This window comes from Hypomesus transpacificus, unplaced genomic scaffold (genome assembly GCF_021917145.1).
Source record: "Hypomesus transpacificus isolate Combined female unplaced genomic scaffold, fHypTra1 scaffold_223, whole genome shotgun sequence".
NCBI classification, from domain to species: Eukaryota; Metazoa; Chordata; class Actinopteri; order Osmeriformes; family Osmeridae; genus Hypomesus; species Hypomesus transpacificus.
The window spans coordinates 18,686-32,706 of NW_025813758.1; the positions used below are offsets into that span (position 1 = coordinate 18,686).

Genomic DNA, 14,021 nt, shown 5'->3' on the forward strand with positions numbered 1-14,021 from the left:
AGATGGATGTGTGCTCCAACCAGACCACACCCATGCCAAGAAATGACTGAAAATGCGATCCTCATTTCTTATGAGATCAACTCATTCCCAGTCAGATATCTGCTTCATAAAGTACAGAGAGCTATGTCTTCTAAGAAAACCTGTGTGTGTGTGTGTGTGTGTGTGACTGTGTGTGTGTGTGTCTGTGTGTGTGTGACTGTGTGTGTGTGTGTGTGTGTGTCTGTGTGTGACTGTGTGTGTGTGTGTCTGTGTGTGTGTGGGTCTGTGATCAGCTGCGGGGCTCACAGAAACAGCTGGGGAACACTGGAGACCACAGAAGTCCCTCAAAGGAACCATCAACACATTTTCAGCTTCACACACACTCACACACACACACACACCCACTCTCCGACCATTCAGCGCTAGGGAGGCGTACAGGCGTAGATAAGTCCCAGTAACGGCTGTGGGATCGGTTCCAGTCTAGTGACAGGGAGAGGGAGTCAGCATGCCCAGAGAGCTCAGAGGTACCGCCCAGAGAGAAGGCTTATCCCTGCATCCAGATGGCTGCATGAAGTCAAGAGTTCAAGTTGTGAGAAGTGCATATGAAGGAAAAGACAGGAGGACAAGTTGGAAGTTGAACAGAGAGCCAGAGTAGTAGAGAGCTGGAGAGGGGGAAGAGGAAGGAGACAGAGAGCCAGAGTAGTAGAGAGCTGGAGAGGGGGAAGAGGAAGGAGAGAGAGAGAAAGAGGCCGAAACAGGGCAGAGAATAGAAGAGGAGAGGAGAGAACAGAAGATGTAGAAGAGGCCTGAGAACAGTACAGCATGTTGAGCCAGTGAGAGCCAGGGACTCACCTTGCCCCATGTAGGCTCCAGTGAGGGCCTCCTTGGCACTGCCGAAGCCCAGCTCCCTGCACACCACGCTGGCTGACACCCGGTCCCACAGGTGGTCTACGATGGTGCCCCACTTGCCCTCCCTGAGCACCTCCACGCGCCCCTCTCCCAAGCGCGGCCCCGCCTTCAGACGCACCGGCTGCAGGGGGGGCGGGGGGGGTCAATACAGGCCACCAATGGTGTGTGTGTGTGTCATGTGTATGTATTGGGGATCAGATGGCTAAGGGTTATTAATCAGAAGGTTGCCGGGCCAAATGACGTTGACTTCACCCTACTTGCCTCGGGAGAATGTCCCTGTACTTACTGTAAGTCTCTGGATAAGAGCATCTGCTAAATGACTAAATGTAATGTGTGTGTGATGTGTGTGTATTGTGTGGGTTATAGTGGAGGAGTGTGTGTGTGTGTGTATTGTGTGGGTTATAGTGGAGGAGTGTGTGTGTGTGTGTGTTGGGGGGTGGGGTCTTACCACAGTGGGGTTGGGGGCCTGAGGTCGTCCTGACGACATGCGGGCAAACTGGGGACCAGGAATACACTTGGCCACTGCATGCCTGCCACTCTTACAGGGGGTGGGGCTACGCGGGATGGACAGCTGAGCGTGGCACTCTGATAGGCTGTTCTCAGTACCCAGGCAGTGCACCTTCTCCACCCAGAAGCCCTTCTTACTGGCCATCAAGCTGAGCCTGCAGGAGGGGCAGCACAGGGATGAGGGGTCACCAGGGGTCACAGAGTTCTGTCTGGGAGCGCTGACTGAATGGCTGTTGAGTGTGTTCACCAACATGGGAGGAGAAGCCATGCTTGTGTGTGTTTAGAAGAAGATCTGGAATGTTCTGTACCTTGTGGACGGGTCTGCCACCTTGGTGTCCCAGATTTTCCTGGAGAGGAGAGACGTAGGGAAGGATGTTAGTTCTGTGCTCTATAGTACATGCGTTTGGGTTTGAGCCCGCCATAAACCTACCACACTCATGGAACAAACACACAAACACACAAACACACACACGAGCAGCTTTTATGAGCCTCCTTGGTGGGTCCCTAACACACTCCACTGACATGGCAATACAATTGTTCCCTGTAACATCTATAATTGTATACCATAGTCTGTCTTTGTGTGTGTGTGTGTATTCCTGTGTACTGTATGTGTGTGGTTGTGTGTGTGTGGTTGTGTGTGTATGTGTGTATGTGTGTGGCTGTGTGTGTGTGGTATAGTGGTTTTCTAAGGCATGGACTGGTAAAGTCTGTTTGTGGTGATGATTGGTGCAGTTGAAGTTAGAATGTATTGTTCCTGTTCTCTCAGACCATGTTCCTGTCCTCTGTTGCTTTAGCTATATCTGCATCTAGGCTGGCTGGCTGGCTGTCTGGATGCATGGCTGGATGGCTGGTTGGTTGCTTGGCTGGTTAGCTGGCAAGCTGGCTGTATAGTTAGTTGGTTGGGTGACTGGCTAGCTGGTTGGCTGGCTGACTGGCTAGTTAGTTGGCTAGCTGACTCGCTAGCTGGTTGGCTGTCTGGATGCATGGCTGGATGGCTGGTTGGTTGCTTGACTGGTTAGCTGGCAAGCTGGCTGGATAGTTAGTTGGTTGGCTGACTGGCTAGCTGGTTGGCTGGCTGACAGGCTGGTTGGCAAGCTGGTTGACTGGCTGGCTGGCTGGCTGGCTGTGACAGGCTGGTTGGCAGGCTGGCTGGCTGGCTGGCTGTTCGATTAGCTGGTTTGCTGGCTGGCTGACTGGTTTGTATGTAAGCCAGGTTTAAAAAGAAGACCATTGCTTTGTGTTGCTAGTTAGACAAGTGTCCATTGACTGAGACTCCAAGATTTAACAATCCTGTTGGTGTTTAACATCTGTGTTGCTTTTGCTACTGAATACAGGCTTCTGTCTCCCAACAGAATCATGATTCTAGATTAAAGTTAAAAAGGTCAATTTCCAGCTCCTGAACATACAGTGCACAACCACACCTAGTCTATATAAAACCACAGCATTTAGCGGCAACAACCAATGTTGCTGGGAAGTCAGGGCTTGACCTAAGAAACAAACAAACACACACAGACACACACACCAGGCTTTGCCTTGTTGTTGATGTCCATGTCCGAGAAACGGTGATTCAGAAAGTAGGCATGCCTGTCAGACAGTTGGCCCTGACCCCACCCCATAGCCTCACCCCATAGCCCCACCCAATAGCCCCACCCCCACCCCATAGCCCCACCCCATAGCCCCACCCCATAGCCCAACCCCCACCCCATAGCCCCACCCCCACCCCATAGCCCCACCCCATAGCCCCACCCCATAGCCCCGCCCCCACCCCATAGCCCCACCCCATAGCCCAACCCCCACCCCATAGCCCCACCCCCACCCCTGGCATCCACACTCTTTGCCAGGATACTCTCAGCATGAAAGGCACCTGCTGTACCCACACACACACACAGTTGAATCACATCAAACCTGGCATACCTTCCCAGACGCAAACGTGACGTGAGGAGGCTAGGTACACACGGGAACTGAGAAGAGCCAACGTGATCTGTGTTCACACGGGAACTGAGAAGAGCCAACGTGATCTGTATTCACGGCTGAACTGAGAAGAGCCCAGCTGTTGTGGACGGACTGTCCTTGTACGACGTTACCTTGGGCGTGAGAGCAAGCTTATATAACATGGCGAAGGCTGTGATAGGCCAAACAGAACGCTGAATGGGATCAGCGTTTGTGCTCTCCAAACTGGAATTAGGGCTCGTAAAATACCCAGGATACGTCTACCATGTGGAGCTGTTGTAACGTGTCTGTCTGAAATCATAACGCACTCATGTACTCCTTCCCTTCCTCCCCTCACTACAGTGTGAATGTCTCTGACATGAACATGACCTCACCACAGGCCAATCAGACAGTCATTTTCTCTCGCTGAGACTCACCCAGTAAACAGGGCAGTTAAGCCAGCAGAACATAATAACCACCCACCACATCTTCATTTGATTAGCTGGTACCGTCTGATGAACTTGTGGCCTTAAACGCGACGCCCGAGTAACCATGGCAACATCCCACTGGGAGGTTGAACTTTCATTTCACTTTCAGCTTGAGGGATTCTCCTCAGGCAGGTTTCTCACTGGCACTGCTTTAGATTATCTATGGACTGAAGAGGGGTCCACATTGAACCACAGGGTCTACAGACGGTTCTCTAGGCCCAGGATGAGGTCTATAAATGGTTATGTGTGTTCTTTATGTGGTCAATATGGGCCCTGTGGGGTTTATGCAGTTTCCTAGGCACTATCTGAGGTATATATGGGTCTGTGGGCCCAGTGTGAGGTATATATGGGTCTGTGGGCCCAGTGTGAGGTATATATGGGTCTGTGGGCCCAGTGTGAGGTATATATGGGTCTGTGGGCCCAGTGTGAGGTATATATGGTTATGGGTGAACTAAAAGCAGGTGGGGGCTGAGCAGAGACGACACCCAAGTCCAGCTGGGCTCTGATTAGCAGGACCCGCCCAGCTCCTGATGAACTGTGGGACTGGGTTTAACTTCAAACACACACTCTCTTTCTGTACCTTCCTCTCTCTTTCACACACCCCTCTCTCAGCCCTCACTTTCTCTCTGTCTCTACTCTCTTATTGTCAAGTTAATGGAGGAGAGAGAAGGAAAATGAGATTGAGACGAAGGAAAGAGGAATCTGTGAAGAGAAAGAGAGAGTGTGTATTTTATCACAAGGACCTTGTTCACCCACTACAGTCAACCTGCTGTTCTGGTCTAAACAGTAAGCACCCCTCCCCTTAACTCTCACACATGCGTACACGCACATGCATATACACACAGTGTCTTTCTCACTTAATAGTAACTCTCTCCCTTTCGTTCCACTCCCACATCCCCTTTAATTACTTCTCCAGCCTCTCTCTCTATATACATCTCTCTCTCTCTTTCCCTCTCTCTCTCTTTCTCTTTATCTGTCTCTCTCTGTCTCTATTTCTCTCTCTTTCTCTGTCTCTATCTCTCTCTGTCTCTATCTCTCTCTGTCTCTATTTCTCTCTCTGTCTCTGTCTCTATTTCTCTCTGTCTCTATCTCTCTCTCTCTCTCCAGTAGTCCTACTATCTTCTCCACATGTTATCATCTACTAGGCGACATTACACAGAGAAGACTAAGAAGTAGTTCCCCTGAAAATTGTTTTCTCAACTTCGATTAATCCTCAGAATTGTTGTGATTTGTCCCCTCTTCTCTGAGGGTTTCAGGTCAGTTATAGGTGCTTATCTGTGGGCATCGGTGCACTTGTTAAAAGGGCTGTAACTTGTACAAAGATCACTACAAATAGAACTAGACAGAATGTGAAGAGATGAGTTCACCGACACATCCATGTGAACAAGCCGTTCTGAGATGTCTAGTGAAGCGTCTGTTCCCGGAAGCAGGGCTGTGGTGAAGACAAACTCAGCTAAAACAAGCCCCCGAAGAAACGCCACACAATCTGGGTTGGAACACATTGCCCGCTGCCTGTTTCAGACCGCACAGTTCAACACAGCTCCGAGAACACTTGAAGAGGCGAGCGGCGCGCTCGGAAATTAAAAGATGTACAAGTAAATTACAGACGGGACCGCAGCGAAAGATCACACACACTGCGGACACCAAGACAGAATCCGTCACAAAAAATGTCACCCAGTGGAGGGCAAATGATATACCCCCCATCCCAGGGCAAGTTCCACACCAGCATCATTAACCAAAATGGTGGTTTGAGTCTTCCAGTCTCCACGGTGAGAGACACAGACGCCTGCTGACACAGCGACCGACAGAAGGGCATGGCTGTAATTGCTTCGTTTTTCACTTGTGCCGGAAAGCCTGTTTGGTCCACATCTCTCTCTCCTTCTCTCTCTCACACACGTAGCTATAATTGGGGTGATTTTTTTTCTACCCCGCTCAGCAGAAACCCAGCAGAGCCTGAGTCCAGCCCAACCTGTAATTACAGCATCTTCATGCAGCCTCAACAGACAGAACAGGAGACAGGCATGGCCAGGCTTTCTAAGAATGGATGTGACACTCACGGCATACCCTGTGTGGGAGGGAGGGACATCTGAGCTGTGGGTCAATCCATGCCAAGCCATTTCAGGCTATGCAGGACTCTACTGGCCCTTTGAAGCCTGAGTATCGCAGTAGAATGGGACGCCAAAATGGCTGTCCTTAAGCTTGGTTTGTAGACCAAGATGACCAATTTGGGAAGATCTCATTTAATTCTACTTCACTACATCATAGACAAATGAATCAAAGAATAGAAAAAGTAATATTTAAAAACATACAATTACCATATGTTTACTGTAAATATGCCTACAATGAACACAAAATATACTGTAAAAATATAAACATGATTATCCTCTTTAAAGGGGGTATTACCAGCCTAATGGAGACTGGTGTCAAGGCATCTGACCTCTGACCCCTGCCCCCAGATCCCACCCGGCACCAACCCAACACAGACTAGACTGCAACCAACCAGAACCCTCCACACCCGGAACCAGGCCCTCCGCCCTGTCATTAAACCAGCCAACACCGGTACATCCCAACATGAGCACACTAAACTGGAGGTTTGACTTTAGAGAAACAATGAAGCTCCTCTGCACAGAGCTATAATTACTGTGTGTGCACGCATCAGTTCCTACACATGTGTGTGTGTGTTTGTATGGGTGTGTGAATGTATCTTGTATGTACTCTATGTGTGTGTGAGTGAACATATATGTGTGTATGTGTAAGTATGTGTACCAAATTTTGGGGAAATGAAACCACGGCTTGTACCCCAATTTTACAGTTTTCTTGTGGTTGTACGGCTTATATTTCGATTGCTCCCTCGGCTTCTATGTACCGTTAGGCTATACACTGCACTCTCACCTGGCCCAGTGCAACATCTTGGGGGGAGGGGTGACAGGATCTGAGTGTGGACATATCTGACATCTGAGTGTAGAGATACCTGACAGGATCTGAGTGTGGAGATACCAGACAGGATCTGAGTGTGGAGATACCTGACAGAATCTGAGTGTGGAGATACCTGACAGAATCTGAGTGTGGAGATACCTGACAAAATCTGAGTGTGGAAATACGTGGATTTCTATGACGAAATGTTTCAATCGTAGACTGTGCTTTTTCTAGGCTAAAATGTGTTTTAAAATATTTTTTTATGTTGATTTGTCCTACAGTGAAGTTGAAAATCCTGTTTTCCATTAATGAAAAAAAATATATATGTGGATGACAGACAATATGCGACTGGCGATGGAGGGACCAGTGGGGGGGCAGCAGTTTTCTCAGGGTGGCCTGAGAAATTCCTGAAATTCTGTTATGTGTTTTGATTTTGGTGGTGCCACCCCAAGATTTTCCTTGGCCCCATCTAGCCAACCCTATGAAAAATGTCTGGGGGCGTGTGCGGGTTATAGAAAATGCGGTTTATTTTCCGAAAAATATGGTAGCTACTATACGTGTGAGAACAGTGTTGCCAATTCTTCAGTAAGGAAAGTAGCTATTGGTTGTCCTAAAAGTCGCTAAATGACATCATCGCCTAATTTGCATATTTGTAATGGCTGCTGTGAGCAATAGTATTTAGGCTACCTGCTGAGCTGCTGATGATGAAATGTACTGTTGAGTGTCACTAAATCGCAACAAGATAGGCTATTTGAATGGTTGGAGAGGCAAGAAACGAGAAAAACTCTGGGTAATTTGATTATTAAGATATGGATATATTTAAAATAGTTGCCAAGTGCTGTTCATACATCTCGCCTAGGGCGCTGAATGTGCTAGAACCGTTACTGATGCTGATTGTTGAGGCGGTACTGCAAAACTATCCATGCTTTCACGTCAGAGTCTCCAAAACACCAGCCTCCAACGAGACCGGAAAAGGCGCTAGTTTAATCGCTAGTCGCTTTAGACAATAGTCGCCAAGAGGGTTTGGAAAGTCGCCAGATCTAGTGACAAAGTCGCTAAGTTGGAAACACTGTTTGAGAGTGTGTGTGTTTGTATGTGTGAGAGAGAAAGTTTGTGTGTGTATGTATAAATGTGTTTGTGTGTATCTGTGAGAGTGTATGTGTGAAAGAGTTAGTGTGTGTCGTGTAGACTTTGAGCCCATCCCCGCCAACCCTATGCAGCCCTGCAGCCAGGTGACCTCGGAGAGAGGCAGTGTCCTGTCTGCAGCCCTGCAGCCAGGTGACCTCGGAGAGAGGCAGTGTCCTGTCTGCAGCCCTGCAGCCAGGTGACCTCGGAGAGAGGCAGTGTCCTGTCTGCAGCCCTGCAGCCAGGTGACCTCAGAGAGAGGCAGTGTCCTGTCTGCAGCCCTGCAGCCAGGTGACCTCGGAGAGAGGCAGTGTCCTGTCTGCAGCCCTGCAGCCAGGTAACCTCAGAGAGAGGCAGTGTCCTGTCTGCAGCCCTGCAGCCAGGTGACCTCGGAGAGAGGCAGTGTCCTGTCTGCACCCCTGCAGCCAGGTGACCTCGGAGAGAGGCAGTGTCCTGTCTGCAGCCCTGCAGCCAGGTGACCTCAGAGAGAGGCAGTGTCCTGTCTGCAGCCCTGCAGCCAGGTGACCTCGGAGAGAGGCAGTGTCCTGTCTGCACCCCTGCAGCCAGGTGACCTCGGAGAGAGGCAGTGTCCTGTCTGCAGCCCTGCAGCCAGGTGACCTCAGAGAGAGGCAGTGTCCTGTCTGCAGCCCTGCAGCCAGGTGACCTCAGAGAGAGGCAGCCAGTATCCTTCAGGCCATACCACCTTGCCCTCCTCCGCCCTCATCCCTCCATCTCTGGTGGGGAGCCAGGCACCACTCCTCGCACACCAGGATCATCCACCTGCATCTCTCCTCCTCATCCATCCACCTCATCTATCCATCTGTCTTGCTGGCCTATCTGTGTCAGCAGATTCATGACAGGGAGATTGGTCTTTCATGTAAAAAGTGACATTATTGTGATGCGCCTGATTCTCATGCAGGGAGACAAATTGGTTGAGCTCAGTGGTAGAGCATTTGACTGCAGCTCTGGAGGTCACAGGTTCACATATGTACAGGCTGTCGTCCTGGCTCTTCTGGCCTGTCTGCTGAGATGCCCACAGACCAGCCCTCCCTCATCCTCACAACAGCCCCGGAACAGCCCAGCTAATGTGTGGTCATCCTGTGGTCGACACCAGAACCTTCTGGATCCCAAACTGTTCTCCACAGTGACGCAACGGTATAGAGAGGGGGAGAGAGGGAGAGTAAGAGAGAGAGAAAGAGAGAGAAAGAGACAGGGTAACAGTAAGAATGACACACGGTAAATGAGAGATAAAAAAGCGATTGAGAAAAAAAGATAGAGAAAGAAAAAGGGAGAGTGATAAAGAGACAGATCAAATTTGTTCTTTAACAAATGCCAGTGTCAAGGTCACATCAAAAAATCTCTAAGAGGATGAAAAGATGATAAGATCAATGCCCGAATCAGTAACTCCACCCGCCCCAACATCCTCAGTGAGAGAGAGACATCCTCTAGACTTCTACACCTCCATAGCTGTTTTTCTTCCAGGCCGCAGTATTGATGAGTCAGTTAAAGAACAATCAGCTGGATTGCCCTTCACCAGAATCTAAAAGTTAAAGTTAGGCTGTTTGTCTCGGTGCAGGGAGAAGATAGCATCTGGAGAAAGAGAGAGAGCGAGAGAGAGATGAAGGTTAAGGATGAGGGGAGAGAAGGAGAGAAGGAGGGAGAAAGATGAGAAGGAGAAACAGAGGAGGGGGGGAGAGGGAGAGAAAGAGGGAGAGAGAACATCGGACAGAGAAAGTGAGCGAGACAGAGATAGAGGGAGGAGGGAGGGAGTTAGGGGGAGCCAGAGGAGAATGTGAAGAACAAGAGACTTGGAGAGGTAGAGAGGGGAACGGAGACAGGAGGGGACGGCTTTATCATCCCGCTACGGGGAGGAAGAGGAGGGCAGGGGGGAGGTAGAGGGTGAGGAAGAGGAGGGGGGATGGGGGAGTCTGAGGGAGGCAGATAAGGCAGATAAAGGGCCTGTGTTCCAACCTGATGAGAGGTGATGTGAAACAGCATTAAAACAGGCTGTCCATGGCCTCCCCAGACTGGGAGTGGTTATTCATCTCACCCAACAGTGCGGCAGCAGAGAAGACAGGGTTCAGAGAGGTCCTTCAGGGACAGGAGAGGAGGAGACAGGAGGAGAGAGGAGGAGAGAGGAAGTGAGATAAGAAGAGGGGTGATTAGATCAGATTCGAGAGGAGGAGAGAGGAGGAGAGAGTTAGGAGGAGGTGAAGTGAGGATGAGAGAGAGGAGGAGGGAACATTGGACTCACTTGTAGGTGTGTGCGTTGTGCTGCGCTGCGTCTGGGAATCCCAGCATGCCACACACCACCCTGCTACTGTTCAGACTCCAACCCAGGTCGCACACCTGCCTCCATCTCCCAGCATGCTTCACTTCCACCACACCCTCTGTGATCAGGGAGCTCTTCTTGGTTGCCATGAGGATGGGTCGCAGACGCACTTCCTGGATACGCACTTTACTGGAGCCCTGAGGTGGGTGAAACAAGGGTCAAGGGTCAAGGACACAAAGGTCGCAGTCAAGGACCACCATAACTATCAGATAAAATAAACATGTTGCCCAGTGATAATATATGTATTACGTGTGACAAGCTACAAGGAAAATGTCCACCTAGTTGCACAATAAAAAAATTATAATGTAGTCTGAGCACATCTAGTGTAGTCACATCTACCGTAATTTTGGAAATAAAACCGTGGTTCATACCCCGATTTAAAAATGTTCTTGTGGTGGTGCGGTTTATGTTTCGATGTGGCTAACAGCACATTTTTATAAGAAAACAAGAGTAGAAACACTTTTTTTCGTGAATGCTATTTAACCCGTTAAGGAGTGGCGTTGCACAGTCGAATAAGGGTCTAACAGCGCAACGTCGCACATTCCAACTGAATATTTTCCGATGGACAAAAACTATGCCACCAACGCTTTAGTATGGCTTCAAAATGTACTAATGAGAAGGCTAACAAGTAACACTAGCATGGTAGTAGCATTGCTACGAGTATTATGCTAGCTAACTTAGCCCGGAAGCTAACTAAAGCTAGCTAGCTACCATTTAGGAAAAATAACTTAGCCCGGAAGCTAACTAAAGCTAGCTAGCTACCATTTAGGAAAAATAACTTACACTTTGGGGACCGTCGGAAATATTTACAACTCAGACGTCTAAAGGTAAATATTAGTTCATTTCCGGGCAATAGAAAACATACATTACTCCCATTCCGGTGGGGTGCGGTTAATAGAAAATGCGTCTTATTTTCCGAAAAATAAGGTAGTCTAGTCTGGTCTAATCTAGTCTAGTCATATCTAGTCACATCTAGTCTGTTTTGTTTTATTCTGTTCTAGTCCAGTGTGGGGGCCTGGTCTGGGGGCCCTGTCTGGGGGCCCGGTCTGGGGGCCCGGTCTGGGGGCCTGGTCCCCTCAGCGTACCGAGTGCTGGAGGTGCTGCCTGCGCGGCATCTCTGGGGGGTGTCCGTTCCCATGGTAGGCCTGCCCCCGGCGGCCAGCCAAGATGCTCTGCCACTGGGGCGATGGGCTGACGTTGGGCCTGAGGGCGATGGAGTGGCCCCTGCGTGAGCCCGCCTGGTCTAGCCGGCGCTCAGGGGTGCACACCACGCCCAGGTCCTCGCCGTGCTTGCAGTCGTGCACGCCCCAGCCGTTGTGCTTGCATTCCTTCACACTCTTCTCCAAGCCATCACAGCGCACGTTGTCCATCCAGATGGGCCCTGGGAAGCACCGAGGTCAGGTGGTTAGATGCCGACACATATCTAGGATGTCTATGGCTAGATACACATAGCATCCCTCTCTGGATCTCTAGCATGACTACCATTGGGGACAAAGGAAAGGTTGAGATGTGGATGCTTGTCACAGGCTACATTAAGGTATATTAGATATTACTTTGTTAGAGGGAGAGACCATAGGAACAATATCAGATATAAGATATGGCATTGTTGAAAGTTGCATATGTTAGGTGTGTTATATGGCTCTTCTATGGGGCCCTAATAAGGTATACTAGATCTTGATTTGACCCAACCCATCTATCAACATAACAAAAAGTAATTCTTCAATTGCTCTGATATTTGTTCTTGCATTTAGGTTAGCTCATGCGATTATTGGCAGTTAGGACTTTGCTGTAATAACACAGGGTCCATAACCCGCCTTTCAAACCTTTAAACACTACTTGACTTTAACAGGCTCGCTGATTTAGCATGCGACGCTTGCGAAGGTAGGCTACGTTCAGTACACAAACGCACCGTAGCCTATTCCATACCCGGGGCCAAGAGCAATGGGGACTTGAGCGCCCGCGCGGCCGTGCTATCCCTCGCCCTTCCCTTTAATTAGAATTTAAAGGGAGCAGTAAAGAAGCGCCATAAAGTATGGCAAGTGTAACAGCATCCTGGCAAGGCAAAGCTGTCATTACTGTAAAACAAATGTTCTGCTCTCTCTCGCGCCCGCGCGTATTTATCGCCATGCCAGCCTGCTACCAACTGGCCCTAATGAGGACTGCTCCACAATCCCATAAGTTATCTTTGTTTCTTTATGGCTGGTGAGTCAGAAGAGCAGTTATTTTTGCATCTTAATTGGTGTTCTCCGCCACGTTTGGCTGCTACCATGGAACTGGCGTGCGGGTAGACCTATGTTTGTTCTGTGTAATTGGAAAGGTACGAGTTTGAAGATCAGAGTTGGGCTATTTCAGGAGTGGCACAGCTAGCAGAGCCAATTATTTATTAATCAGTTCAAGAGAATGAACCAGTGAATGGACCAGTGAATACGTTTTTTAATGTATAGACATGTATTTTGTTTTAGCCTGTATAAGGTGCTCAACACTTTCTGATGTTTCAAGTTAACTTGTAGATCGTGTGAAAGTGTCTAGTTAGTTTGTGGTTTTGGCAAGGGTGTCTACTAGATACCAGTGAAACGATATTTCTCAGGAACCCTTTATGTAGACATCTGGTTCTGAGCTTTAAAGCCTATCCACTTAGACTCGTGAAGTATTCTCACCATCTCCCTCTCCATATTTAGCGCTGTGCGCCCACGTGATGCCGCTCTGGAATCCCAGCTCGCGACACACCACGTTAGCCAGTTTGATGTCCACGTCGTCGTCACACACGGTCCCCCAAGTGTTGTTGTGCAGAACCTCCACTCGACCCTCGTTAGGTCCGCGGGCAAAGTTTCCAGCCAGGCGCACTTTGGCGGCCGGAGCCCGTGTGGACCTGCGCGGGGACGGTGTTGACTGGCGGGGCTCCGCGTGAGCAGGGGAAGAGAAGAGGAAGAGCAGGAGGAGGTAGCTGAATCCGAGGATGAAGATGCGAGCCATCGTTCCTGCGTAGCAAAATGCGTCTGTAAAGAGATTAGACAGACATCGGTATGCGCAAAGGAATGTGTCACAGCTTGCGAGAACTGCTTGGACGATTGCCCCCCATTGAAGTGTCAACGAGCCACTATCATCAGGGGTTATTCACGCTGCTAAGGTTCTAAATGATCACATACATGTCCTTAAAGAGTGGGTCCGGGCAGGTAGCCAATTATCTGTCGAGAAACGTAATTTGCGGGAGTTGACTAAAGGTGCAGATTTTGCTGAGGCATCAGGAAGTACAATGGTGACATCATCTGGACAGAACCAGGAACCAGGATAGAGAAGCAGGCTCACCAGGGGGCCTGGCTGCGTGCTGCTTGGCTGGAGATTAATTTGAGCAAGGCGCAGTAACTACTTAGAATGTGCTCATTATCTTGTGTTCATTGGCGACTAATTTGTTCTAATGGAGTCATTTTCAGGCAGCTGCTGACTCATATTCTGCAAATACTATACTCTACTCAGCTGTTTTGTCATTTAAACCATTAGGATCCTTTGATCTTTAAAACTATTTTTATTTTGCACAATATATATATATAAAAAAATATATGATATGTTTTTGTTCTACATTGAAACAACTCCTCAGACAACAGAACACAAAGCGAAACCACAGAACTACAACAGCATATCACCAAATTTCAAAATGTAGACATATAATTAGCAGTATAAAAATGTCTGCTCTCAAACCAAACCTCAAAAGTATATTTGTCACCCTGAGGCCACTGCAGCTCATTTCACCCCAAACACAGTAGCAGAGACACAGAAGCAGAGACACAGTAGCAGAGACACAGTAGCAGAGACACAGTAGCAGAGACACAGTAGCAGAG

General features: G+C 49.0%; 1 protein-coding gene across 1 annotated transcript in view; it reads right to left on the minus strand.

Annotated features, from left to right (window-relative positions):
* Positions 1 to 14,021, minus strand: part of loxl4 (lysyl oxidase-like 4) — a 28,721-nt gene that overhangs the window by 13,824 nt on the left and 876 nt on the right. The window contains exons 2-7 of the mRNA XM_047014143.1: positions 12,843 to 13,181; positions 11,271 to 11,566; positions 10,108 to 10,322; positions 1,704 to 1,742; positions 1,337 to 1,550; positions 832 to 1,009 (exon numbers count right to left, since the gene is read on the minus strand). Coding sequence (XP_046870099.1) covers positions 832 to 1,009; positions 1,337 to 1,550; positions 1,704 to 1,742; positions 10,108 to 10,322; positions 11,271 to 11,566; positions 12,843 to 13,158 — 1,258 coding nt within the window. The 5' untranslated portion in view covers positions 13,159 to 13,181. The remainder of the gene's footprint in view (positions 1 to 831; positions 1,010 to 1,336; positions 1,551 to 1,703; positions 1,743 to 10,107; positions 10,323 to 11,270; positions 11,567 to 12,842; positions 13,182 to 14,021) is intronic.